Source organism: Macaca nemestrina, chromosome 11 (genome assembly GCF_043159975.1).
Source record: "Macaca nemestrina isolate mMacNem1 chromosome 11, mMacNem.hap1, whole genome shotgun sequence".
Classification (NCBI taxonomy): Eukaryota; Metazoa; Chordata; class Mammalia; order Primates; family Cercopithecidae; genus Macaca; species Macaca nemestrina.
In genome coordinates this window covers 80,797,387-80,825,255 of record NC_092135.1, presented here as the reverse complement: position 1 = coordinate 80,825,255, position 27,869 = coordinate 80,797,387, and the positions used below count along the sequence as shown (strand labels likewise).

Here is a 27,869-nt window from a genome sequence, read left to right as displayed (position 1 = left end):
GCCCACCCCTGCGGCCACTCCCAACCTGGGTAGTTTGGCCTAACAGAAGCAGCTGCTTCCCCTCAACTTGCTTCTGAAGTGTTGCTAAGTCTGGGTTTAATGAAAGATAATTTAATTTCTTCTATGATTTTTATGAATAAACATTAGTTGTGCAAAGCTATTGTCCGAAAACTGACAGAAAATAATTATAAAGATCAAAACCCTGCATTTTCTTCTGAAAATTATGGGTGAATTAGAGTGAGATAATTATCAAATAAGTCTGGTATATGTAATTAACTTGATGTAACTGTATGTCTGGTCTGCGCAGGGCTATAAAAACATAATGATCTTTCATTATATTTTCACTAGTCTTATGATGGTTTGAACACAGTGTTGCTTCAAAGCAAGATAATATGTAAGATTACAACCAGTTTGATATTCTATTTCCATTATATTATAATTAATTATATAATTATAACATAATTATGTAACATTATAATGTTAATTATATATTGCTGTGTATCTCCAGTCTAAGTCCGTTGGACCTGAGTTCTGCAAGCCAATATTTATGAGCCACCTTCACCACAGCTCACTTTTCTAGGAATCTATGTAATAAGTTCACTTGACAAAAATATAACAATGAAATGTGTATGAGAACCTATATAAAAGAGAAGTATAAAAATATATATCGTAAAATTCGTCCTTCAGAAATTTTACTATTACTATAAGAAGACAATAAAGGCAATAATAAAAATCTCATTTTAATGAACAAGCATGAAAAGTTGAAGGAGTAAACATAAATGAAATTAATGGAAATTTTATAGACTATTATGTGATAAAATGCTAAATAAGTCAGACAGACAATAAGTTCGTAAAGAAATTCAGGAATTGAGTTGACTTATCCTTAAAATTGTATTATTAAAATTACTTGTTTGACATTGTTAAGGCTAGAACTTACCTAAGGTTTGTACTGTTTTCATCTTACCATTTATCGTATTTTACCCTCAAAACAGCCTTTTGATGTAGAATGGGAAAGGACTATTACGTCTCTTTTACAGATGAGGACACCGAGGGTCAGAGATTTACCCAAGGTCAAGATGTTATATATTTGGTGGAGTTTTGAGTAACTTCTAATGTTGCTGTCCCTTTACGTTACAGTGAGTGAAGACTGTATTATGACCTAATTAATGAATGACTCAGCCATTCATTCATTAATTCTTGCAACATATATTTTTTGAATGCCTATAGGGTGCCTGGCTCTTTCATAGGCACAAGAACAAAATGGATATATCACTGTCTTCATTGGAATTTACATTCTAGGGGAAGAAAGTAGACAATAAAATAAATACACGAATTATGTAGAAGGTGATGAGAGTTATGGAGAAAAGTAAATCAGTGGAAGAGAAGGGATAAAGAGGGCCATGGGGACTGGACATTTACCTTTTCAAATAGGGTAGTCAGGGTCGGTTCCATTGAGAAGTTAACATTTAAGTGAAAACATTAAAGAGGTATAGGGATGAGTCACATGGACATATGGAGAAAGAGCACTGCAGACCGAGGGATCAGCAAGGGAAAAATCAATGACTCAGGAGCATTCTCCTTCCCAATGTGTTCAAAACACATTCAGCAACATATGTGCTAAGGTGGAATGAATGAGGGGACGGGTAGTGGGGGCGAAGTCAGAGAACAGAGTGAAGAGGTGGATCATGTAGAGTCTTGTGGGCCACTGTAGACTTTGATGTTTGCTTTAAGTGAAAGTAAAGGACATTGAAGGAGTCACATTGATCTAATTCATGTTTTTAAAGTATCAATCTATAAATTACAGATTAGTCTGTAAGGAGCTGAAAATGGAAGCAGGGAGACTAGTTAGAAGACTACTGCAATAATCTAGACTTGAACCACTGGGCTAACATGGAGTAATGAGAGATGGAGAGATGGCCAGATGGCCAGAATTTTACATATTTTGAAGGTAGAGTTAAAAGGAAGAATGACTCCAAGGATTTCAGCCTGAACAACTGAAAGGAAGGAGCTACTGTAACTGAGATTGGAAAGATTGTTAGTGGGCCAGTTTTTAAATTTTTAATTATTTTGTTTTGGGGTGGAAGTGGTGGTGAAAGATCAGGAGCACAATTTAGGGCATGTAAAATTTAAGATGTTTATTAGATATCCAAGTGGAAATGTGGAGTAGAGTTCAGGGGCAAAATCTGGGCAAGAGACATAAATCTGGACGTTAACAGTTTTTAGATACAATATAAAGCTGTGAGATTGGATGAAATCACCAAGGGAGTGAGTATAGAGAAAAGAAGTGTATCAAAGACTGAACTCTGAGGCCTTCCAACATTAAGAAATTATGAAGATGAGGCTCTTGAGGGTCATCTCCTAGGGTATCCAAATGGCCTGCCATCACCACCACCACCATCATCATCACCTCCATGACCACATGACTGTTATGTGATGTTGATTATGTGAACCGGATTTGTTGTAATTGTGTTTTGCAGAGAAAATTTATACTTGACCTCCTTCATATCTATGAGAGTGGTGAATTTTCTGGGTGGAGAAATTACTTAGCTGACTCTTCCGCATAACAAGGAGGCAACCTCTTGTTCTACAACTATCACATATTGTTTCAGAAAGTCTTTGCTCTGAATTTACATGCCTCAAATACAAAAGATACAGAAGGCAGTTCCAGAGGAAAAGAATATATTCTCATTTCGATTACAGATACGAATAATCTACTACGAGAACAACACACTGCAAAGAATAGTGGGACATAAAGAGTTAGGGTATGGCCCTCAACCTTGAAGCACCAGAAGTTAATATATGCATTTACATTAAGGGTTAATATGATTAAGTGACATAGCTGTGACAAGTGAGTTACTGCAGGATGCCAGGGTTGGGGAAGAGTTCATGAAGATCATGCTTATTTATCAGCTTGGCTAGAGCAGAGAATGTGTGTTGTTAAAAGAAAATCTTTAGACAAATTAAATTTAGCAGAGTTTTTTTGAGCAATGATTCATGAATTGGACAGCATTCAGAACCAGGACTGAACCATGAGGCCCTTTGACATTAAGAAATCCTGGGCCAGGAGCAGTGGCTCATGCCTGTAATCCCTGCACTTTGGGAGGCCGAGGCAGGCAGATCACCTGAGATGGGGAGTTCGAGACCAGGCTGACCAACATGGAGAAACCCCGTCTCTACTAAGAATACAAAATTAGCTGGGTGTGGTGGTACATGCCTGTAATCCCAGCTACTTGGAAAGCTGAGGCAGGAGAATTCCTTGAACCTGGGTGGTGGAGGTTGCAGTGAGCTGAGATCATTCTGTTGCACTCCAGCCTGGGCAACAAGAGCAAAACTCCATCCCCGCCCCCGCAAAAAAAAGTAGAAATCATGGAGATGAGGATTTCCAGGAGGTTCAGAGAGCTCTATCCAGCAATGTGGAACAACGTGGCAGGCAATATTTATAGCTAGAAAAGGGAAATAATGTACAGAAACAGCTTGATTGGTTACAGCTTGGCATTTGCCTTATTTGGGCATGGACTGATTAGTTGGCAGTAATTGGCTGAAGTTTGGCTACTATGATTTGCTAAGATTCAGCTACTTGCTACACAAGTGTTGGCCTGCATTTTGTTTATATGCTGTTATGTTGCAGTTTGCTACAGAGAAATAAAGTAAGGAGGCAGAAACAAAAGTAAGGAGGTGGCCTTGGCCAAATTTAGTTTAATTTAGCAGTATTGAGAAACAGCTGTGTGTTGGCTTGGAGAGAAGAATAGAATGGGTTCTATGGAAGGGGCATACAGTCCAAGAGCAGAAGGACCCTTGGTGTGGTGGTGGTGGTTGGGGAGCATGGGCTAAACAAGGGGAGAATGTTAGGGGTCTGCGGATCCTGAGTCAACTCTCTACAGGGCTTTGATTAAAACTTCAAAGGATAAGTCACAGTCCCATTTCTTATGCCTCTTTGAAGAAGCATGAGTTTGGGGAAGGCTAGACACCGAGACTCTGGGTACCTCCTAATGCTGGAGATTGGTTCTGAGCAGCCCCTCTGACCTTCTGGGTCCTCTCTGAAGCGCTATGAAGGGCACAGAGGGTGACTTCCAGGGGCTGCTTTATTTCTTCCCTTTACCTTGGATTTAACCTCACAAGGAAAATGTGTTGTGAAATTAAAATATATATATATTTTTTTATCTCAAAATATTCTGAAAGAACAAAAGTTACTAAACTTAAAAAAAAAAAGACACATGTTCTATTTTTTCATTCACTCACTAATTCTCATTCACATTACAATCTACACTTACTGAATATCCATAGTATTTAAGGTACCATACTGAAGAAACAAGACAGATGGAGCTCAGTCTCTCCTTTCTCTGGAGGTCCCTGACTTGTGCTCACATCATGTTATGTTATGGTTGGAACACTTCCTGGTATTACAGGATTCCTTCAGTGCCACTTCACCAGACAGAAATCTCTGCAGCTGCTGTGACCTCTGCTCAGGGCCTCACTCAGCCCCTGGGGCTCCCTCCACCCACTTGGCCCACAGGCTGTGCTCAGCTTGTGCCCCTGCCCAGATCCCACATCCAAACAGGGACTCTGCCCTCAACCCTTAGCTGGACCAGGTGTGCCATGTGTGGCTTTCCAATTGGGTGCCAGAGTCTAGATGAGGGGAATGTGGTGGCATCTGAAAACTCAGAGATGCCAGCAACTGCAGAGCCCCAGTGGGTGTCACACCTCTCGCTCAGGGAGTCTGAGGTCTGAGCCCCCAAGAAACGTGGTTTTGGTAGTTTGGCAAGCCAGCCAGGAGGGAATGGCGCCCAACTGCTTCGCTTCTTTATGCCTCAGCTAGGCAAACAGGGATTTGTTACAGCTCTCTCTGATGCCCACAGCTTGGCAGATGGGGGTGTGTTATAGCTCGTTTGTTCCTGCCACCCACTGCTTGGTGAACGGGGACGTGTGGTGCCCAGTGGTTTTTCCACTCCCTAGCTTGGGGAACAGGAATGCCTGTTACAGCTCTTTTTGCACCACTTACCATTTGGCAGTTCCAGGTTCTTGTCCCACAAACAAGAGGAATGAAGTGTGTGGACACCAGAGAGCGAGCAAGGCAGAGAAGAATTTTATTGAGCAACAGAAAAGCTCTTGACATGAGAGGGCACCTGAAGTGGGTAGCCCTCTGTGTGAGAGGAAACCTGAAAGCAGGTAGCCACCTGTGAGGCTGAGTCTAGGGTTTTTATGGGTTCAGAATGGGGGAGTGCGTGCTGATTGGTCCATGGGCAGGCCTGGAAAAAGACCATTCCACTGGCTAAAAGGCATGGAGGAAGTTCTCACTCTGGTGGTGGATGCCACCCGAAAGTGGCAGCTCAGTTTTTAGGCTTCAGGCTATCTTTAACTTGAATGTTAGATTTCACTGGGAACCTGTCCTTGCCTACCTAAGAATTTGTCTGTCTCCTGTCTCCTTCCTATCACTCATAGGAAAATAAAAATCATTAGGATATGTGTCCCATCACATTCATTTTTCATAACCTCAAAGAGTGGGTTCAGTTTTATACAGCTACTCTCTGCTCCTGTGTGCCTGAAAGGAGAAAGTAATGACCAAACACTTTGTTAAATACGCCAAATTGTTATTTATTTATTTATTTATTTTGAGACAGAGTCTTACTGTGTCACCCAGGCTGGAGTGCAGTGGCGTGATCTCGGCTCACTGCAACTTCCGCCCCCTGGGTTCAAGTGATTCTTCTGCCTCAGCTTCCTGAGTAGCTAGGATTATAGGCATCTGCCACTGTGCCAGGCTAATTTTTGTATTTTTAGTAGAGACAGGGTTTCACCATCTTGGCCAGCCTGGTCTTGAACTCCTGACCTTGTGATCCACCCTCCTCGGCCTCCCAAAGTGCTGGGATTACAGGCATGAGCCACCATGCCTGGCCCAAATTGTTCTTTTTATTGCAGTCAGTTACAGGGCTGAAACTGTCCATGTGCTCATCCTGAAGGATGATGATCTACAGAAAATCCTAGTGTTAAAGTTATTTAATTTTATTCCAATAACAAGTGATGTGTTCCACTGAGCAGGAAAGGAGCATAAGGCATTTGGTGGAATAGGTCGTTTTAAGACTCTTCTAGTCAAAGCATCTGATTTCATTATTAGCAGTGTTAGATTTTCTTCCAAAATCCTTTTTGTGGAAAGATTAAGTTGAACTTCACAACATATCTGAAGTGTCATAATTGCTCTCACAAAACAAAAGATAAACCCTATGACTATTTTCATAAATTTTAACATTCACTTCATGTCTTTGCCACCCAACAAAACTAAAAGGAAATGAATGAGCTCCAGAACTTCTGGTATAATTAATCTAAGTTTTTGTTTGTTTGCTTCCTGAATCTTCAGGGAGATAACCCCTACATTATCCCTTTAGGACTAGGCAAATTCAGCAATACTGACTTTGGCAAAAAGCTTATTTTTTCAGAGGTTGTAAATTCTGGAACATTTTCAAAACATTACACTAAATAACCTTTAATTGGTAGCAATCAGGTTTTACTTAAGTTTAGCCATTTGATATTTTATGTCTATGTGAAAAAAATCTGCATAATATGCATTGATGCATCCATCAAAGAGCATTCATTCCAAAAATATGCCATGTTAAACAAAACGGCAGTGTAGGAGAATTTTCAAGTCAACGTAATATGTAATGGGTTTTGGGGAAATACTTAATGTAAATAATTTATTACAGAATCTTAAATTTAGATTGGTAAATTAATCATACTGCAATGGGAAGTCTAAGTCTAAAGCTTTTCTTATTAATTTACTTTAAATCAATCAAATAGGTATAAAATTTGTTGCTGGATATCACAGAGTTTGAAGAGTTTTATAAATTAAACATTAAAATCTTTTTCTTTAGAATAGAATGTCTGTCTAAAGAGTTGCTTTGGTCATTTAATTCAATTTTAAGGCTCCTGTCTTCTCTTCCTATCAAGCTGTGCTTCATAAATAAAGGCTACAGGCAGATCTTAGCTATGGTTGATTGCATCATTCACAAGTATAGACTGACTTGCCTTTCCTAGAGGCCATAGTAATGAGACATGGAATCTAATCCTAACCTTATGACGATTAATTTGTCAAATCAGGACCATCTAATCAGAGTTAGAAAGAAGGAAGAAGGTAGTGTTGATAAATAGCTGATGAAACTGGCTGGGAAGGCTCTTTCCTTCTCCCTGTTTCTGCTGCAAACTAATTCCCAATCCCAGACAGTTTCTCTATGTCTCCATGACCTGCTTTTTTTCTCCTTCCTCTTTCAACCCTAAATTATCACCAGTGAAAAAATTAATATATACTTCTGATCAAATAGTGATTTAAGCTACAAAAATATCATCGAAAGTTGGTTTATCATTGAAAATAAATTTTTTAAATCCTGACACCATGTGCAAACAACCAGGTAGGTCAAAATTCAGTTATATTCAGCTTAGCTTTTTGTTAACTAGTCAAATTTCTTTATTAGTATATAGATTCAATCATAGAAATGGGTAAATTGTTTCTGTCTTTTAAGAACTTAAAGTGTAGATATAGTACTGATCTAAAAATAAGTAGAGACCATAGAAAGAACTGAGTATATAGATCTGTGTATATATATGTATGTATAGTGAGATAAAAAGAAGAAAGAGGAGAGAGAGAGAGAGAAACCTTAGGTTTGGTGAGCAAATGGGGTTCAAAGGTCACAAGGGTGGAGGGCTTTTGCAACCTCTGGAACATTTGCAAATGTAAATCATTTCCAGACCATGCCCACTCTCAAGAACAAAGATTCATTTTGAAGTTTTTAGTTTCAATTTTTCTCTACTCTTCTGGTATGTTCTCCTTTATTAGTTTAAGTTATGTGCTCTATTGTTTTTGTGGTGGCTACTTGAAACACATTTTGAAGGACATATTTCGCCTCACACAGTCTAATGTCAATAATTAGACAAGCAGATAATCCTTTCAAACAATGGAGGATTTTAGAATGCCTTAATGCTACTCACCACTCCCTTTGGGATTACATGATTATTGTTATCTAGTAAATACATATTTATGTGTGGACATGCTCTTAAAAAAAAAAGAAATTGGGAGAAATCAGTTAATGATTACCCAGATATAAATCTTCATAAACATTGTAAAATACTAATGAATAATGGAAGTATATAGATATTTTACCCCAAAACATAACGATTTTGTAACCATTTCATATCACCAGGGAACATATTTATGACTTAAGTCTTGGTTCATAGGCTCATGTGAACACTCTTGGAATTCATTACTTTTATCAGTGGGGAGTTGCAAATAAAACAAGCAGGAGAGTCTTGGTGACAGTATTACAAACCTGGAAGGACACATGTTGAATTACAAGCAGATTCACTGAAACGCTCAGCCGTTTTCATGGACCTTGCCTCAGGATCTTAGAATATTTTATGGCATTAACCACAGTACATATCAGGTTCCCGACAATACTCATATTATAAAAATGTGTAATACACCTTTGGCCTTATAAAAACATACAGTATGTCAAAAGCAACTTTAGTCCTGGATTTTCTGAGGGATGTAGGGAATGGGGGTTGTTCAGCGCACCATCTGTTCTATCTTATATGTATGTAGTACTTAATCTCGAGGGCATTTTTATTTATAGAAAAGCAAAGAACAGGTAATAGGAGAGGAAAATTGGTTGGGGAGGGGTCATGGCATACATGAGAGAAAAAAAAAATTGTGAGAGTTGAAGCCCTAGTAAACAGTATTTTATATTCTATTATTGTGTGACTTACTTGTTCTTTGTGATACTACTTATAAAAATAACCATTAGGGATCCAGCCATTCCACTTCTGGCCGTATATCCAAAGGAACTGAAATCAGTATGTCATAGACAAGTCTGAACTACCATGTTCATTGCAACATTATTCAGAACAGCCAAGATATGGAAACAACGGAAGTGCTCATCAACAGATGAATGGATTAAAAATGTGATATATATATATACACAATGAAATACTATTCAGCCTTTTAAAAAAACTGGAAATTCTGTCATTGGCAACAACATGTATGGGCCTACAGGACATTATGTTGAGTGAAATAAGACAGGTACAGAGAGACGAATGCCACATGATCTCACTTATATGTGGAACCTAAAAATGTCGATCTCATCATAGTAGAGAGCCCAATGGTGGTTACCAGAGACTGGGGAGGCGGGCATAGATGGGAAAGGGGAGCACTTGGTCTAAGGGTACAAAGTTTAGTGAGACAAGAGAAATAGGTTTTCATCTATTTCACAGAATGTGACTATTTCGTCTGTTACACAACATGTGACTATTGTCAATAATAATGCGTTGTATATTTAAAAATTGCCGAAAGAATGCATTTGAAATGTTTTCACCACAAAGAAATGATAAGTATTTGAGGTGATGGATATATTAATTAGCCTGATTTGATCATTCCACAATGTATATCCATATCAAAACATCACATTTTACCCTAAATATATAAAATTATTTGTCAATTAAAAATAAAATTCAGGAAAAGTAACCAATATTACTGTAAAGAAAAGAATAGTATTTTAGGATCAAAGCGTCTCTTTGGAATTGTATCCGTTTTGGTGCTGTCTCCCTGAGAGGGTCTGCACAGAGGTCTCATTACCATCCACACTATAGAGGAACTAGACTCTAGGGGTATGCGCGATCCCTGAGGGCTACAGGATGAAATTAGACTCCTGGTAAATCTTGAAGGGGCCCAGTAAGCAAACACCTCTTTTACCAATCCAAATTAAAAACTAATTGAAACAAAAGTCACAGCAGATTAACTGACTGATGTTATTACTAATATAAAGGAGAATGTGACTTTAGATATGTGACTAACAGGTTTTGCTAATTTTTGATCCCAGGATTCGTAAGAATTAAGTACCCAGTCATGGGTGTGCTGGACTACTGCAGGGCTCCTCTGCAGGTTGAGCTACCCCTAGAAGTGACCACACAGGGCACCTGAAAAGTGGTGAAGAGTTCCAAAGGAGAGAGGAAAGCCCAGATGTCTTCCTTCGCTCAGATTTACAGGTCTGAAAACACCTCCATTCAGGTTCCTCCCATGTTGTTTTTAGTCCTGGGGAGAAGAGTGGATGTTTCCTCCTCTCTGTGGAAATACATTCTTGTTTCCTCATTAAAGTTAAACTCATCCCTAGCATCCTGCAATCTTGTTTTGCTACACTTCTTTTCATTTCCTTTGTTCTTTCCACATCTGTTTTTCTCTGTTTTGGGGGTTCGTACTGTATTGATCATGGGAAGCCATCACACATTTTTCTCTGCCTTTGTCTTAATTTATTTCAATCATACATAGTAACCACAGTGATATAATAGTAATATTGGTTACAACCACCTACCAGAGCAAAGAAAATATGTAATTTATATATTTTTAGATCTATATGTGAAATGAAACAAATCTTCATTCTCCGTATTCAGGAAAGAAAAAGTAAATTTGCATTTAGGTTGAAACATTGAATGTGTGAATACCTAAGGAACATTACATTTATTAAAAAGATAGAATAAATTCATTTATAAACAGAACCTAGAGCTAGTCAGAGCTAGATAGAAGCAATTGATTTGTAGTCTATTTGCACAATTTTTTCCTTTCTTCATGTGATCGAACTCTTTTCTGTGTAAAGCCATTTCTTGACTGCTTTTAGTTCCTTTGTCATAGTCTTACTGTGAATTAAGTGTTATAATTTTACAGCCTTCTGTTTGGTTCTTCTTAAATACTTGAGGGAAAATTTTAGCCTGTTGTTGGCTTTACCCCATTTTTCAGAGAAAAACAAGCTCGAAAACAAAATGCACAGCAGATGTAAAGCACTGTAGAGTTCCCCACTGAACCTTCCACCAGGAATGATGTTTTTAACACTAGGCAGCACCAGTTGTTGATGTGGCACCAAGTAACAGAGAGTTCCTTGAAGCCTATACAAACCTGGCAATAGTGGTTTTACAGTTACTTGTAGTTAAAAATTGTTTATACCTAGAAGAGGAAAATGCAATTTTCTGCAAAATGCGTGTTCATGGGTAATGTGAGATGAGAAATACAAATAAAATGAAAATATGGACCTATAACTTGGTGAAATGAAACATCAAATTTGTCACCTGCAGGACAAATAGTTATTTTAAATATACACATTTGGGCTCTTACTAAATGAAAAATGACGAAATAAATATATGCCAACCTTGACATACGTTGGTGAGAGGTAAGCAGTTTTTCAAAAGCAGTTTATAGGCACTATCAAAAATGCCCAATTAATCGTATTCCACCTGCCAGTTCTTTTAAAGCCCTGTCTCCCAACCTCCCTCCTTCCACATTAGGTTTATGGCCTTTCTGAAGAAAACTGATGTACATGGCCTCACTCGCAGGGTGGTGTCGTCTAAACCCTTTGAAGAGAAAAGTATTCTGTCATTCTACATAACTTAATTTTTGAAAAATCAAGTTCAGGAATTTACCAACCTCTACACTAGAACATTCTTCAAATCTGATGTAAATCTTCTCCACTATAACATAAACAACGTCGTAACTTAGTTTTCCCTCAGTTAAGATATAGGACCGACCTGTTTATAGTTCTTTCCATCTTGTAAAGTAAACTTATTAGAGTTTAAGTTTTATGATGGCCCAGACCCTGCTTTGTTTATTGAGTTATCTCAGCAACCTAAAATTGTCTGGTAATTAGAAGGTGAGCAATAAACGTTCAATGAATGAATTGGGTGAATTATCTTTTTCAGAATAACAATATTATTTTAAACCTTCCTCAGAGATTATATTCCACTTCCTTCCCCAAAGAGGCTTCATAGTTTCTTCTGTATCCTGTCCAGTTTGGTCCTACTGGACACAGTATTCTACACCTTAATAGCTGTATTTTCATTGTGTTAATCACTATGATTATCATCATCAGAAACATTAAAATTAAACAGTATAAATGGACTCCAGTGGACGTTCCACTCCAATGCCCTCTTGGGAGACCTTTGAATGTTTTCATTCAAAGCAGATTATATTTTACTTACAAATTAAATTTGTTCTAGTTTCAAATCTGGAATAAAGGAAATCTAAAAAAAGAGATGTGATTTCTTACTCTTGCAAAATATTTAAAGAATTCAAATTGGTTTTGTTTGGCAATTACTAATGATTTGTCAACATCGGAACTTCTATCAAGAGAGATGAAGAATTTATAGAAATTGTGTACTGCAGGCCGGGCGCGGTGGCTCATGCCTGTAATCCCAGCACTTTGGGAAGTGGAGAGAGTGGATCACTTGAGGTCAGGATTTTGAGATCAGCCTGGCCAACATGGTGAAACCCCATCTCTCCTAAAAATACAAAATCAGCTAGACGTGGTGGCATGCACCTGTAATCCCAGTTACTCGGGAGGCTAGGGCAGGAGAATCACTTGAACCTGGGAGGTGGAGGTTGCAGTGAGCCAAGATTGTACCACTGCATTGCAGCCTGGGCGACAAAGTGAGACTCCATCTCAAAAAAAGAAAAAGAGGAAAGGAAGGAAGAAAGGAAGGAAGGAAGAAAGGAAGGAAGGAAAGGAAGGAAGGAAGGAAGGAAGGAAGGAAGGAAGGAAGGAAGGAAGGAAGGAAGGAGGGAGGGAGGGAGGGAGGGAGGGAGGGAAGGAAGGAAGGAAGGAAGGAAGGAAGGAAGGAAGGAAGGAAGGAAGGAAGGAAGGAAAGAAATTGTGTATGGCCTTCAAAGTGCAAAAGAAATGCAAATCAAAAACACAATTAAATCCCACTTTATACCCACTAGGATGGCTATAATAAAAAAGACTGTCTAAATGTTGTATCTTTAAGTGTTGACAAGGATGTGGAGAAGTTGGAACTTTTATAAGTTGCTGGTAGGACTACAAAATGGCACAGTCACTTTGAAAAAATCTGTGTGGCCTTAACTTATCTTCATGTGGGTGTTATTTTCAAAGCTTTGCCAGGTTCTATCTTTATCAGGCCAAGAGAAAAGATGGCTGATATTCTGTCCCCATCTCTCTTTCCACCTCGGAGAGAATAATTGAGTGATGTCACTCCAGGTAACATTCTTTCCTGATCCTCTCTCTGAGAATCTCTCCCATTATGCTGCCTTTTACATGACATGTTACTGTAGGGGAAGGGGGAAGTTTCTCAGAAGGCCTATGTGCAAAGTCCTATCAAATTCTAAGCCTCATCAAGTCAATTAAAGAATTGTTGAGACTCTCACTTTTTCTTACTGTCTTTATTCTGTCAAACTCAACATTGTAATAATCAGACTGACAGCCAAGATTGAGGATCAAAACAAATATTTATTATAAATTATAGTCATGGATATAATTTTCTAGAGAGCCTTGGAAACTATCTCTTACGAAGGAAATAAGTAAAAGCAGATTTTTATTTAAAGATAGAAGATATAATCCTCCCCTAGATGTATTCCATAACATCATAATGTAGTAATTAAGCAGTTGGACCAGATGTTTTTCCTTTAGGCTCAAGAAATTATTTATTGTTCCATTCAGTTAATAATATTGTATTGATCTCATATCAGTCATATGTTCAAGGTAGAATTTGGGAACTACAACCTTCCTGTCTTTCCTTTCCTGAGAGATTGCTCAAGGGTGACAGGCTTTGCAAGATACATTTACTAAGATCAAACCAATCTTATTGTTAAGGTCTCTATGAAATATCTTCAGATTGAATTAAGATATCTAGGGAATTAATGGAATGAAATCGAAAGTCCAAAAATACGTTCAACTGATTTTTTTTTTTTTTTTTTTTTTCGAGACAGGGTCCCTCTCTGTCACCCAGGCTGGAGTGCAGTGGCATGATATTGGCTCATTGCAACCTGCACCTCCTGGGCTCAAGCAATCCTCCAACCTCAGACCTCTAAGTATCTGGGACCTCAGGCATGCATCACCATGCCTGGCTAATTTCTATGTAATTTTTGTAGAGACAGGGTTTCACCATGTTGCCTAGGCTGGTCTTGAACTCCTGGACTCAATTGATCGGCCTGCTTCAGCCTCCCAAAGTGCATGGATTACAGGTGTGAGCCACCATTCCTGGCTTGTAAACTGATTTTTGACAAGGGGGCCAAGACAATGAAATGAGGGAAACAAACAATATTTGAACAAGTAATTGCTGAGACAACTAGATAGTAGCATGTAAAAGAATGAAGTGCAACCACTTCCTTACATCATGCATAAAAACTCACCCAAAATGGATTATAGACCTAAAGATAAGAGATGAAACTATTAAAAATTCTTAGAAGAAAACAAAGGAGCCAATCTTTGTGACCTTGGCTTCTTAGATATGACACTAAAAGTACAAGAGACAAAATAAAAAAAGATAAATTGAACTTCATCAATATTAAAAACTTTTGTGCTTCAAAAGATACCATTAATAAAATGAAAAGACAATCTATAAAATGATAAAATATATTTTCTAATCACATATCTAATAAGGGACTTGTATGTGGAATATAAAAAGAACTCTTAAAACTCAAAAACAAGACAAGTAACTCAATTAAAAAGTGGCAAATGTATTAACAGTCACACAGACCAAAAAGAAAAAAAAAAGTGGCAAAGAATTTGAATAGCGATTTCCCCAAGGAAGTTGTACAAATAGCCAATGAGCATTTGAAAAGATATTCAGCATCATCAGTCATTAAGAAACTGCAAATCAAAAGCACAATGAAATGCCACTTTACACCCACTAGGATGACTATAATAAAAAAGACTATATAAATGTTGTATCTGTAAGTGTTGACAAGGATGTGGAGAAATTGGAACTTTTATATTTGCTAGTAGGACTACAAAATGGCACAGTCACCTTGAAAACAGTTTGAGAGTTCCTAAAAATGTTAAAATAGAGTCACCATGTGATCCAGCAATTTCACTCCTAGGTATATACCCAAGAGAAATGAAAGTATGTATGAATGCAAAAACTTGTACACAAGTGTTCATGCCAGCATTATTCATAATAGCCATAAAGGTAAAAACAATCCAAATGTGTATCAATTGATAAATGGATAAGCAAAATGAAATACATCCATTCAGTAGAATCTATTTAGCAGTAGAAAGAAATTAAGTTCTGATACACTCTACAATATAAATCAACCTAAAAGCACTATGTAAAGTGAAAGAAGCTATTTACAAAGACAACAAATTGTATGAGTCTCTTTATATAAATAGGCATATATATGTCCAGAAAGGCAAGTCCATAGAGATAGATTAATGGCTGTCTAGGGCTGGAGGTATGGGGGAGAAATTGGAGTGACTGCTAATGGGTATGAGGTTTCATTTTGGGGGGTGATAAAAATGTTCTGAAATTGTTTGTGGTGTTGATTACACAACTATGTGAATAAAAAAAGAACCACTGAATCATATACTTTAAAAGGGTAAACTTTATGGAAATCAAATTGTGTCTCAATGCAGCTGTTATAAAAAAAAGATATCTGAGGGATTGGCAGCAATTTAGTAGGTGAGGCATTTAAACTAAAACATGCCAGACTTTTTCTAGTGGGCACTGGGTTAAGACTGAAGGAGTAAATTTCCATGCAGAGGGAATGCAGTGCTGTGACGGGAAGCACAGAATCTGCAGCCGGATTGTCTGGATTTTAATCCTGACATGACCTCTTATTAAGTCATGGGATCTTGGGAAAATTATTCTGTGACCTAGTGTCCTCATTCACAAAGTGGGAATAATAATAATGGTACTATGTTTTAGAGTTGTGGTGATTAAATATAAGCTTTAACAGGGCCTGGTACATAAAAAATCATAGTAAATGCTATTAGGTTGGGGCAAAAGTAGTTGCGTTTTTGTTTTTTTTTTTCTTCATATTACTTTTACTGCAATTACTTTTGCACCAACCTAAATATATAAGTATTTGCTATTATTATACAGGCTACCAAATTCAAAGCATAACTTTCTGGAGCTGACTAAATTTCAACTCTGTTTCCAAATGAGTGAGTAATCATATGAAAAAAGGAGCCAAAATTTTAATAAGGAAAAATGGATTTCTAAGGAGTAGATTTGAAAGAGATAATAAAATACAGAGGAATAATAAAATATTTGTATTTGCCTTCTCATATAGCTACATTTTAAGAATAGTATCTTGTATCTGTGAAATGTGATTAAATATACCCCAAGAAAAAGGCAAGCAGTCTGCATTCACCTTTTGGGACTTATAATTAGGAAATTCTCTAGCTACTAAATTAACTATTGACTTACTAAGGTTGTTAGCATTGCGTGAATCCCACTCTTCTGGCCTGAGTTACGTTATAATAATTCAGTTCCTTGTGATGGAAGAATGGACAGAAATATTGAATGAGTATTAGCCAGAAGTAGAGTTATTACCCAGTGATGGGAAGAGTGAGATAGATAGCTGAGAGCCACCTTGAGGATCAGGGCCTCAATTAGAAAAGATCTTGGAGGAAAAATTTCACAGGATGGTTCATGTTCTTGGGTTAGCAAGAGGAGCAGCAGGTCAGGATTCCCAGGTGGGACCAATTTGTTGACTGGTGATACAGTGGTACTAAACCTATTCCCAGGGAATGTTCTGTGAGCACTAGGAGGATCCATCTTAAGATGTAGGTCCTTTACATTGGCAAATTTATTTTGAAATATCTCACTTTACCCCTAAAAACTTTCAATAGGCACTTCTGACATTCTGATTAGCATTTGTTCTTCAAAACTGAGGACAAAAGTTTAGATTTGAAAAAGTGCATTGGATGTAATGCTTTATGTGGTTACCAAGTTGGCAGGTTAGTTTTCTCATTATTTGTATATCAATGAAAGAGACCGATTCGCCTTCCATATTAAACATAAGGTGTATGACTCACATTTAACAAATCAGAGATGAATGAGGATTAACCTGGTTATTGCTTTTTTGTTTTTAGATGAAGGCTTGGTCTGTTGTCCCAGCTGGAGTGCAGCGGTGCAATCTCAGCTCACTGCAACCTCTGCCTCCTGGGTTCAAGTGATTCTCCTGCCTCAGTCTCCCAAGAAGCTGGGATAACAGGTGCATGCCACCACACCCAGCTAATTTTTCTATTTTTATGGAGACGGGGCTTCACCATGTTGGCCAGGCTGGTCTTGAACTCCTGATCTCAAGTAATCCGCCTGCCTTGGTCTCCCAAAGTGTTGGGATTACTGGCGTGAGCCACTGTGCCCAGCCCTTTTGAGTGTTCTGTTGGATTTATAGTCTTGTTAGGGATCATTTTAAGGCCAGTTTCTAATTTGGCCTTGGTCACAATGAATTATTTAGGTGTCTACATTATAGCTGAGGCATAAAACTCATGTTGGAATGACCTGTATGCTACTTGGTTGCTCCTCTGTTACCATAAGGAGAAATGAGCAATAAAATAAGGCTTTAAAAGATATAATACAAAAGATGTGGCAAAACATGTAGGTCTATTCTAGAGTAAGATGGTAGAAAGGGTGTTTTAGAAATTATCTGCAATTATATTTTGTTAAAGGGAGCTTAGAAAGAAATTCAGGATCATCTGGGTTTCAACTGACATGGGGAGAGCCTATAGTGTGGGCTCTTGGATGTGTTTCCAGACCCTGAAAACCTTTTAGATTGCTTGGAAAGTCTAGATTATTTTAAGGTATTACATAAACTGAATACCATTATGTTAATTATCAGATATATTTCTATAGTCATTTTCTGTTTCCAGGTGTATAAGAAAAACACACACTACCAATAGAGAAGGAGAATGGTGTAAGTAGATCAAACTAGCAAACACTCTTAACTGCTTTAGTCCGTTCTCACATGCTATGAAAAAATACCCAAAGCTGGGAAATTTTTATTTTCTTTTTCTTTTTGTTTTATATGAACTTCATTTTTTAGTAAACATTAAATAAAATGTAAGTTTTTTTTATTATACTTTAAGTTCTGGGATACATGTGCAGAACGTGCAGGTTTGTTACATAGATATACATGTGTCATAGTGGTTTGCTGCACCCATCAACCCGTCATCTACATTAGGTATTTCTCCTAATGCTATCCCTCCCCTAGCCCTCCACCTCCCTCAAAAGGCCCCAGTGTGTGATATTCCCCTCCGTGTCCATGTATTCCCATTGTTCAACTCCCACTTATGAGTGAGAACATGCGGTGTTTGGTTTTCTGATCCTGTGTTAGTTTGCTGAGAATAATGGTTTCCAGCTTTATCTACGTTCCTGCAAAGGACATGAAGTCATACTTTTTTATGGCTGCATAGTATTCCATGGCGTATATGTGCCACATTTTCTTTATCCAGTCTATCATTGATGGGCGTTTGTGTTGGTTCCAAGTCTTTGCTATTGTAAATAGTGCCTCAATAAACATATGTGTGCTTGTGTCTTCATAGTAGAATGATTTATAATCCTTTGGGTATATACCCAGTAATGGGACTACTGTGTCACATGGTATTTCTGGTTCTAGATCCTTGAGGAATTGCCACACTGTCTTCAACAATGGTTGAACTAATTTACACTCCCACCAACAGTGTAAAAGCATTCCTGTTTCTCCACATCCTCTGCAGCATCTGTTGTTTCCTGACTTTTTAATGATTGCCATTCTAACTGGCATGAGATGGTACCTCATTGTGGTTTTGATTTGCATTTCTCTAATGACCAGTGGTGATGAACTTTTCTTCATATGTTTTTTGGCCACATAAATGTCTTCTTTTGAGATGTGTCTGTTCATATTCTTCACCCACTTTTTGATGGAGTTGTTTTTTTCTTGTAAATTTGTTTAAGTTCTTTGTAGATTTGCATATTAGCCCTTTGTCAGATGGATAGATTGCAAAAATTTTCTCCCATTCTGTAGGTTGCTTGTTCACTCTGATGATAGTTTCTTTGGCTGTGCAGAAGTTCTTGAGTTTAATCAGATCCCATTAGTCAATTTTGGCTTCTGTTGCCATTGCTTTTGGTGTTTTAGTCATGAAGTCTTTGCCCATGCCTATGTCCTGGATGGTACTGCCTAGGTTTTCTTCTAGGGTTTTTATGGGTTTAGGTCTTAGGTTTAACTCTTTAATACATCTTGAGTTAATTTTTGTATAAGGTGTAAGGAAGGGGTCCAGTTCCAGTTTTCTGCATATGGCTAGTGAGTTTTCCCAACACCATTTATTAAAGAGGGAATCCTTTACGCATTCCTTGTTTTTGTCAGGTTTGTCAAATATCAGATGGTTGTAGATGTGTGGCATTATTTCTGAGGCCTCTTTTCTGTTCCATTGGTCTATATCTCTGTTTTGGTACCAGTACCATGTTGTTTTGGTTACTGGAGCCTTATAGTGTAGTTTGAAGTGAGGTAGCGTCATGCCTCCAGCTTTGTTCTTTTTCCTTAGGATTGTCTTAGCTATATGGGCTCTCTTTTGGTTCCATATGAAATTTAGAGTAGTTTTTCTAATTCTGTGAAGAAAGTCAATGGTAGCTTGATGGGGATAGCATTGAATCTATAAATAACTTTGGGCAGTATGGCCATTTTCACGATATTGATTCTTCCTATCCATAAGCATGGAATGTTTTTCCATTTGTTTGTGTCCTCTCTTTCTTCCTTGAGCAGTGGTTTGTAGTTCTCCTTGAAGAGGTCCTTCACATCCCTTATAAGTTGTATTCCTAGGAATTTTATTCTCTCGGTAGCAATTGTGAATGGGAGTTCACTCATGATTTGGCTCTCTGTCTATTATTGGTGTATAGGAATGTTTGTGATTTTGGCACATTAATTTTGTATCCTGAGATTTTGTTGACATTGCTTATAGCTTAAGGAGATTTGGGGCTGAAACGATGGGGTTTTCTAAATATACAATCATGTCATCTGCAAACAGGGACAATTTGACTTCCTCTCTGCCCTTGACACATGCGGGTTATGAAGATTACAATTCATGGTGAGATTTACTGGGGACAGAGGGGACACAGCCAAACCATATGAGTTGCCGTGTCATGCCAGAACCCTATTGACTTCAGTAAGAATGGTGCCAGGTTCAAGAAGCTGAAGAAGGGACCCAGAGGCAGCAAACGAGACATGGAGTTTATTGAGGGAACTTGCATACAGGGTAGTCCAGTGGCAGTGGGCTGGACAGGAGAACCACTACCATTTGTAGAAAGCACGCTGTTTATATAGAATTTTCACTTGGCACCCTCTCCTTAGGAACCCCTACCTGACAACCTTCATTTAACCCGAAACAAACAGCCTCAATCCCCAGTATGGCCCGCGTTCCATGGGATGGGCTGGGGGTTCATAGGTTCCTCATAAATAATGAATTAATCTCTGGATTGGTCACTTTTGAATTCCTTAGCTCACAACTCCGAACACACCTTGTTTTTAGACCATAGGGTCATTCTCAGGGCATGCTTAAGTTATTGCTGCTGGTAGGTATGTCTGCCATACATGCCATTAACTTCATGATTTTGGGTAAGTGATTTTATCTCGAGTCTTCTCTTCAAATTAAGGTATGGTGGGGAGGGCTAGGAGGTTGCAGAGGTGAAAGAGGTGGGTGGATTAGATTGCTGAGATTCATTCCACCACTAAGATATTAAGGTTCCTTCTGCAACTTCTTTGAAGCTGGATCTATCATTCTTCTTCTGCAATGGGGGTGGAGTGATGCTGTGACCCTTAGGACAGTACATGAAGGCCAGAGGGCCAGTTGATTGTAAGGCCAAGTCTCACTGGGGCTATTATTATGACCTTTGAGTGGTAGAGGTATCTAGACAAACTTTAGAGAGTCATTTAGCTATTAGGCTGCTTTATTAACATTTTGTTTCCAATTTTCCTATGAGAAAAGATAAAAAGAGATCAAATCATGAAATCTTTATAGCATGAAAAGCATTTACTCGGGGTAAATCAAAGCTTACTATCTAGTTCAAAAGAGTGATTTTAAAGTGTTGTTCCTGGACAGCAGTATTAGGATCACCTGATAACTTATTTGAAATGCAAATTCTTACCTTATCAGAAATTCTGGATGAAGCCCAGCAACCTATGTTTTCAGAAGCCTTCCAGGGGATTCTGCTGCATGATTCAGTTTGAGAATCATTGCCCTAAGGTTGCTGCATCGAACAGCTGGGAAGATTTTATTGGTTTGCGTGGAGATGGGAAAGGGTAAGATCTTCTTCCTAAGACAGAACTCAAGGAATTACTAGGTCTGCAGAATACTTCAGGTACAGGCTATGAGCAAGGAGGTCTCCCCATCTGAAATCCAAAGCTTCTCATTGGGCTTGACATCTTGACATCTTTCTATTCTTTTTTTTTTTTTTTTAAATGGGGTCTCTTTCTGTCACCCAGACTGGAGTACAGTGGCTTGATCTCTGCTCCCTAAAACCTCCACCTCTCGGGTTCAAGCAATTCTCCTGCCTCAGCCTCCTGAGTAGCTGGGATTACAGGCGCGCGCCACCATGCCCGGCTAATTTTTTTTTTTTTTTTTTTTTTTTTTTTAGTAGAGACGGGGTTTCAGCATGTTTTTGGTCAGGCTGGTCTTGAACTCCTGACCTCGTGATACACCTGTGTTGGCCTCCCAAAGTGCTGGGATTACAGGCGTGAGCCAGCGCACCCGGCCAACATCTTTCTATTCTTAAGAAGATAGAGCCAATATCTGACAGTTGATGTGGTCAGGGTACAGGCTGAGACCCAGGCTCACAGAGATCCCTGGTTTTTCCCTTTCCCTGGCTCTTTTCTGCGTATGAAGCAGATAATTTGAATTGTTAAAAGAGCATGGATTCAAATCTCACTCTGCCAGGCCCTTATCTATCTGTGATAACTTTGGGAAACTTCATCTTATGGAGCCTTATTTTCTTCATCTTTGGAACTAATACCTTGTGCAGTTTATGTGCTTAAAAAGTGGTTTATGTACCTCACATAAAATACTCGCAAGTACTCAATAAACACTAATTCCTTGCTCCTTGATACCCTGATAGTATAGAATGGGCCTGGCCACAGCCATTCTGACTCGCTGGTGTTCAACTGTACCAGTTGTTAACTATTTTACACATTAGCTCTGCTTGTGAAAATGTAAGAATATTTTCTTTTGCATTTTTTGCAAACACATTTTCTTATAGCAAAAATGTGGGTAGACTTATTAACACAAACCTAGGGTAGGTTTACAGTTTATTCAAACAGATGAAAAAATAATGTGAATATTTAAATTACTGACAAAAAAAGACATTGCAAAATTGTGGCAGGGAGGGGGAAATTGGCCAACTTTGAATTTTGGTAATATGGCCATATCAAAGTAATATACTCTAGCATGATGTTTTTCTTGACATTGCCACAGGAACACCTACCTGTCAGGAAGTTAAACCAAATGCCAGTGATCATGGTATCATCGCTCATCCTGAGAAGCTTGACTGGCCATCACTGGGTCTGGGCGCACTTCCTAAGCAGTGGTTGAGCCTAGAATTAACCCATAGTCCCAACTAGGTGCTAGGGGGCGCTATGCTGCAGCTCTCAGACAGCCAGGTGTCCTCACCTGGATATGCGTTGTGTGGAGCCCATAAAAAAGAATGAAATAATGTATTTTGCAGCAGTTTGGATGGAGCTGGAGGCCATTATACTAGGTGACATAACTCAGGAATGGAAAACGAAATACTGTATGTTCTCACTTATAAATGAGAACAAAGCTATGGGTACATGAAGGCATATCTTTGAGTGGTATAATAGACTTTGGAGACTCACAAGTGGAGAGCTTATGAGTCTACTAGGGAGACTGAGGCAGGAGAATCTCTTGAAGCCGGGAGGTGGAGGTTGCAGTGAGCCAATATAGCGCCACTGCGCTCCAGCCTGGACAACAAGAGCAAAACTCCATCTCAAAAAAAAAAAAAAAAAAAAAAAAAAAAAAAAAAAAAAAAAAGAATAATTTGTAAAAACAAACACTGTTCAAGGATAACTAACCAGAAAAATGAACACAACTAGACAAGGTACTCAAAAGGGCTTCCTCAAGACAGTAACATTTATTTTGGGCTTTTTAAAAAACAAATTTGGATTAAAGTTGTAAGGAGACCTATTAGACGAAGAGGATAGCTGACTTTTGTGCAGGGGAAGGGAAACAGACTTTGTTTCAAATAGTTGCAGAACCTTTCAAACTATTGGCACCTTTCTTCTTACACTGTAAGACTTTTAAGATGAACAGAAAAATGTATTTAGCAAACAATTTACTACATCTACTCCTGATGTTTTTTCTTCTAATTTAAGAAAATCTCAGCTCTATTTTTATGACACAGAATAGCCCCCGAATGTTCTAATGTTGACTGTCTTCTAAAGTTGTTTTTCCTCTAAATTTTACTTGGTAAATCATTTTAAATTCGTTTGTACAATTTTTGAATTTGTTCTCTTACATGACACTAGATAATTGCAGACCAGGCAAAGTTTGTATACTAACTGACTCCCTGTCTACCATCTGGTGTTTCTCGCCCCCGCCACCATAAGTGGAACAAACTTCCTTCCAAAAAAATTTACTGCAGTCACAAACTGCTGTTTATGGTCATTTTAGAGATAAAATTCCATAACTCAAGTTAGCGTTGACATTTTATAGGTGCTGTCAGGTCACTCTAGGGAATGGAAACGAGCATCTCACTACGTGCTCTGAAGTGGGGACATATTTTCTCTGCTTGTTATGGACGGTGAGAGATGGCTAAATTAAAGCAGAGAAATATTTCAGTGATGCAGAGCAAAGGTGACTTCCTGTTTTGCTTCAGGTTTTGTTTCCTTCTCCTCTCAATGAAGGCTGTGTTTTCTGACATTCGGCAATCCTTTTGCTCAGTGATTTCCCATTGAGAGGGCATAGTGTGAAGGCCTCTGCAGGTCATTCCATTTACAATATAAGCTGAAAGGGGAGGGTGGGGCGGGGGTGGGGGAAGGGGGGCTCATTAGTGGAAGGAGCAGACCAGGAGGGGATCTGTTTTCCATTTTCTCTTCCAGATTGAACTCATCTGGATGGAAAGGGTTTGATTGTTGTTATAATCATCATTATTACCTGCGTGATGTCGTTTTCCTACACGTTTTTTTTTTTTTTTAAAGTGTCGGGCAAAATTGTTGCTGAGAAGAGTTATTAACAGATAATATCTGCCATATTATTCGTGAGCAAAATCAGAAGAAAAAAAAAGTCCAAGTGCATTAGAGCTGTTAGTTTCCGTATTAATGCTTAAGGAGCAAAACTCAGAAGTTCTAATTCCACTGGGGGAAACAAATAGAAGAAAAAAAAACCCCTGTTCCTTGCTTCTGGTGGCCTATTTGTAATCATGCGCAGCATTTCTTTCCTTCTTTCTTTTTTGAAAGGCAATCCTCCTCCCGCCCCCCCCCCCCCTCCTTCCCCGCAGTTATTGAAAATGGAGAGCTCTGTAGTCACTAGCTCTGGGTTGATAAGGCTCCACCGCTGCTCGCAGGGGTCTGTCTTTTCCGCTACTTGGACAAAGTGACATTGCTTAAGCCTTTCCCCCCACCAGGTATGACTCTCTGCAGAGCCAGTGATTGCAAGGAAAAGCTGCAGTTTGCTTAAGGGAAATACCTCCAGGAAGGAGGGTTTCGGTTGGGATCCCAAGTGGGGAACTAGGGGGACTTTTCCGTAGGGAGTTGGGGTGGGCTCTTGAGTGAGGGGCTAGGGGCTCGTCTCTGGGGTCAAAGACGGGTTCCCTCGTGTGAGGGCGCGGATCGACTGGGCGCTGTCTTGGGGTCTCGCACTCTCACCGCTTCGCACGCCTTCGCGCCCCACCGCCTGCGACCCCCAGGCCTTCTCTCCCCCGGGCGCCTACTCCTTTCTTGGGAAGAGCAGCCGGTGCTGGAGGGCAGAGACTGCCCCACGGGGGGAGCTCCCTCTCGGGCCGGAGGTAGGAAAGTGCAGAGCTGCCGGGGCCGAGGCACAGACCTCCAGGCGAGGCTCCTCCCGAGCGTCCCTCTTGCCAGCCAGGGTCGCAGTCGCAGCGGCGGCCGCAGCTCTTAGCCCACAGGATTTGCAAACTCTTACTGCACCCTTCTCTCCCATTAGGAGCTTTTCCTCCCTCTTTCTCCCCAACCCCTCTGTCCTCCTCACTTTGGGGAATTTAATGCTTTCTTTAGCATCTTTTTGTGTGCTTGATCTAGGGGACGTGACACCCCAGAGTTCCAACTATCTCTCAGCTGAATTCTACTTTTGTTTTTATGTCTTCCTCGCCTCCTCTCGTGTCCCTCTTATCTGACTGATCTGCGAAGTCTGATGCTTCTGCCAGAGGGAGAGGAATAAATAGATGCTGCTGCCTCCGAAGGCTTAGAAGTTGGGAAAGAGCAGCCTGGGCGGCAGGGGCGGCGGCTGGAGCTCGGTAAAGCTCGTGGGACCTCATTGGGGGAATTTGATCCAAGGAAGCGGTGATTGCCGGGGGAGGAGAAACTCCCAGATCCTTGTGTCCACTTGCAGGGGGGGGAGGCGGAGACGGCGGAGCGGGCCTCTCGGCGTCCACTGCGCGGCTGCACCCTGCCCCATCCTGCCGGGATCATGGTCTGCGGCAGCCCGGGAGGGATGCTGCTGCTGAGGGCCGGGCTGCTTGCCCTGGCTGCTCTCTGCCTACTCCGGGTGCCCGGGGCTCGGGCTGCAGCCTGTGAGCCCGTCCGCATCCCCCTGTGCAAGTCCTTGCCCTGGAACATGACCAAGATGCCCAACCACCTGCACCACAGCACTCAGGCCAACGCCATCCTGGCCATCGAGCAGTTCGAAGGTCTGCTGGGCACCCACTGCAGCCCCGATCTGCTCTTCTTCCTCTGTGCCATGTACGCGCCCATCTGCACCATTGACTTCCAGCACGAGCCCATCAAGCCCTGTAAGTCTGTGTGCGAGCGGGCCCGGCAGGGCTGCGAGCCCATCCTCATCAAGTACCGCCACTCGTGGCCGGAGAGCCTGGCCTGCGAGGAGCTGCCGGTGTACGACCGGGGCGTGTGCATCTCTCCCGAGGCCATCGTTACTGCGGACGGAACTGGTGAGTTTTGACACGGCCCACCCTTCCCTTACCCTACAGCCTCCTCACTTCTTGGAGTCCTTGTTACTAGCCTTTACTCTAATTCTTTCCTCTTCGGATCACTTTTCTTAATCTCTCCCTTAACTGCTCCTCTATCAAACACCCTTCTTCTTCTTTCTTCTTTCTTTTTACAAAAACAAAAAAAGCCCTCACCTTATCACCTTCCACACTGATGCATTCTTGCACTCTGTTCCAATAGGTGATCTTTTTAAAACAATCCATGCATTCCAAACCCATCACACTTATACTCCACAGGAATCCTTCACTTCAACTCTTTACATGTGGAAGTAGCCACATTTTGTAAAGTGATGCTCGTTTTCTTTTAAAATTTGTTTATAATCATTGGGTTTTCTTTGCTGATTCTCAGGCAATCTCAGTCATCAGGTTTCTGTATCTTTAGTGTCTTAGATGCTTGTTAAGATTGTATGGAGGAAACAGAAAACTGAAGCCCCATTTTCTTCTAATTAAAAATGCCAAGATAATTTCAATAACCTTACTCTAACCGACAGATGTTAGGGGTATGTGTTTGCTCAAGATTCAATTTGAGCAATTACCTTCACCTTAAATTTCCCCCTCCTTTCAATGAGATAAATTGTTCTTCCATTCCAGAATGAAACAACTGTGAAACATTGCTATGCACTGTTAATTAGCTCCTGTGCTTGCCATAGAGCTGGCAGACTGAAATTACTGGGCTCTTTTCACATGCCCACACGCCTTCAAGTCATTTTATAAGTGGCACACAGATGAAAGGAATTACATTTAAGGTGTGTTATCATACACTCACGGAATGTTATTTTAAATCTCACCCCTTATTCCACTCTCATATTTGGGAAAAAAAATTGTCTTTAATACCTTATTTCATGCTCCTTTTCCATGTGTGCACCAACCACAGTCATTTCAGTCTTTCTCTACCATAAAACTTTATTGCAGCTCTAAATTTAATGGAGTCAATCACAAGTTGTTTTCTCACTAGTGTTTAGTCTAATTATGACATTTGTAACTTTAAGACTGCAACTAAACCTACTTCATTATGGTCCATTTAATTCTAACTCAGTATTACTTCTACCAACTAACCCAAACCTCAAATTTTTACCCTTCATATATTTTACAAAGAAGGCAATTTTTTTCACTAGCGGTCCTCTTTCATACCCCGCCCCAACAACTCTGTTCTTAGATGTGTTGACTTGGTTACTTGGTTGCCTCCATCTGTTTATTTCTTGGGCATCAACTTTCCTTCTTCTTTCAACTTGCACAGTCTAGGCACATGTCCCCAGTCCATTTCCAGGTAGTAATTCTTAGTTATCAGGGTATTGATTTGGAAAAAGTACTTTTTGTGCACATTGACTCGTTTAACAAAGTGAGAGAGAAGTAATTGTAAAAATAGCCAAAGGAAAAAAAGCGAACAGAAAAATTTCAAGAACTTTTTAATGGTGACCTCACTTAGTTTATCACTTTTTGAATATACCTATTGTCTTCTTGATTTTAATCAAGAACCAAAAGCTGGTTGTGTAAAATCATCACAGAAATGTATTCCTTATTAATCTTTGCTAAAAGAGCATGCTTGAGGCTTCGTACTCATTGAAGTCACAGACTGCAAAGTCTGTAAGTGCCCAGTGCAGTTGCCGCTCTGGTTTGCCAGGCACTTAGAATCAGTTAAATGCAAGTGCTCCTCTCAGGCCAAGGGCTAGGAATGAGGTGGCAGTGGTTCAGGCTGAAATGCATTCCTCCCCGTAAAGCACAAAACTTGCTCTTAAACCTCCCTTAGAGGTGGACCTAGAGTGAGTGAGGTTTGGCAAGGTTAATGGCTCTCAAAAAGCCATAGTCAATATGGATGGGAAGCAGTTTCATTAAGTGTCCCTGAGTTACCCATCATTGTGGAACAAACATAGAAACAGTTGCCTCACTGAAGCACTCAAATAGGACGTGCATGGAAACGATTTGTCAGTTCATGGGACCTGATTTCT

General features: G+C 39.8%; 1 protein-coding gene across 1 annotated transcript in view; it reads left to right on the top strand.

The window, feature by feature from the left end:
• Positions 1-24,262: 24,262 nt before the first annotated feature.
• The window catches only part of LOC105499548 (frizzled related protein), a 31,886-nt gene continuing 28,279 nt past the window's right edge, over positions 24,263-27,869 (top strand). The window contains exons 1-2 of the mRNA XM_011772171.3: positions 24,263-24,366; positions 25,109-25,866. Of these exons, the coding sequence (XP_011770473.1) occupies positions 25,389-25,866 (478 nt within the window). The 5' untranslated portion in view covers positions 24,263-24,366; positions 25,109-25,388. The remainder of the gene's footprint in view (positions 24,367-25,108; positions 25,867-27,869) is intronic.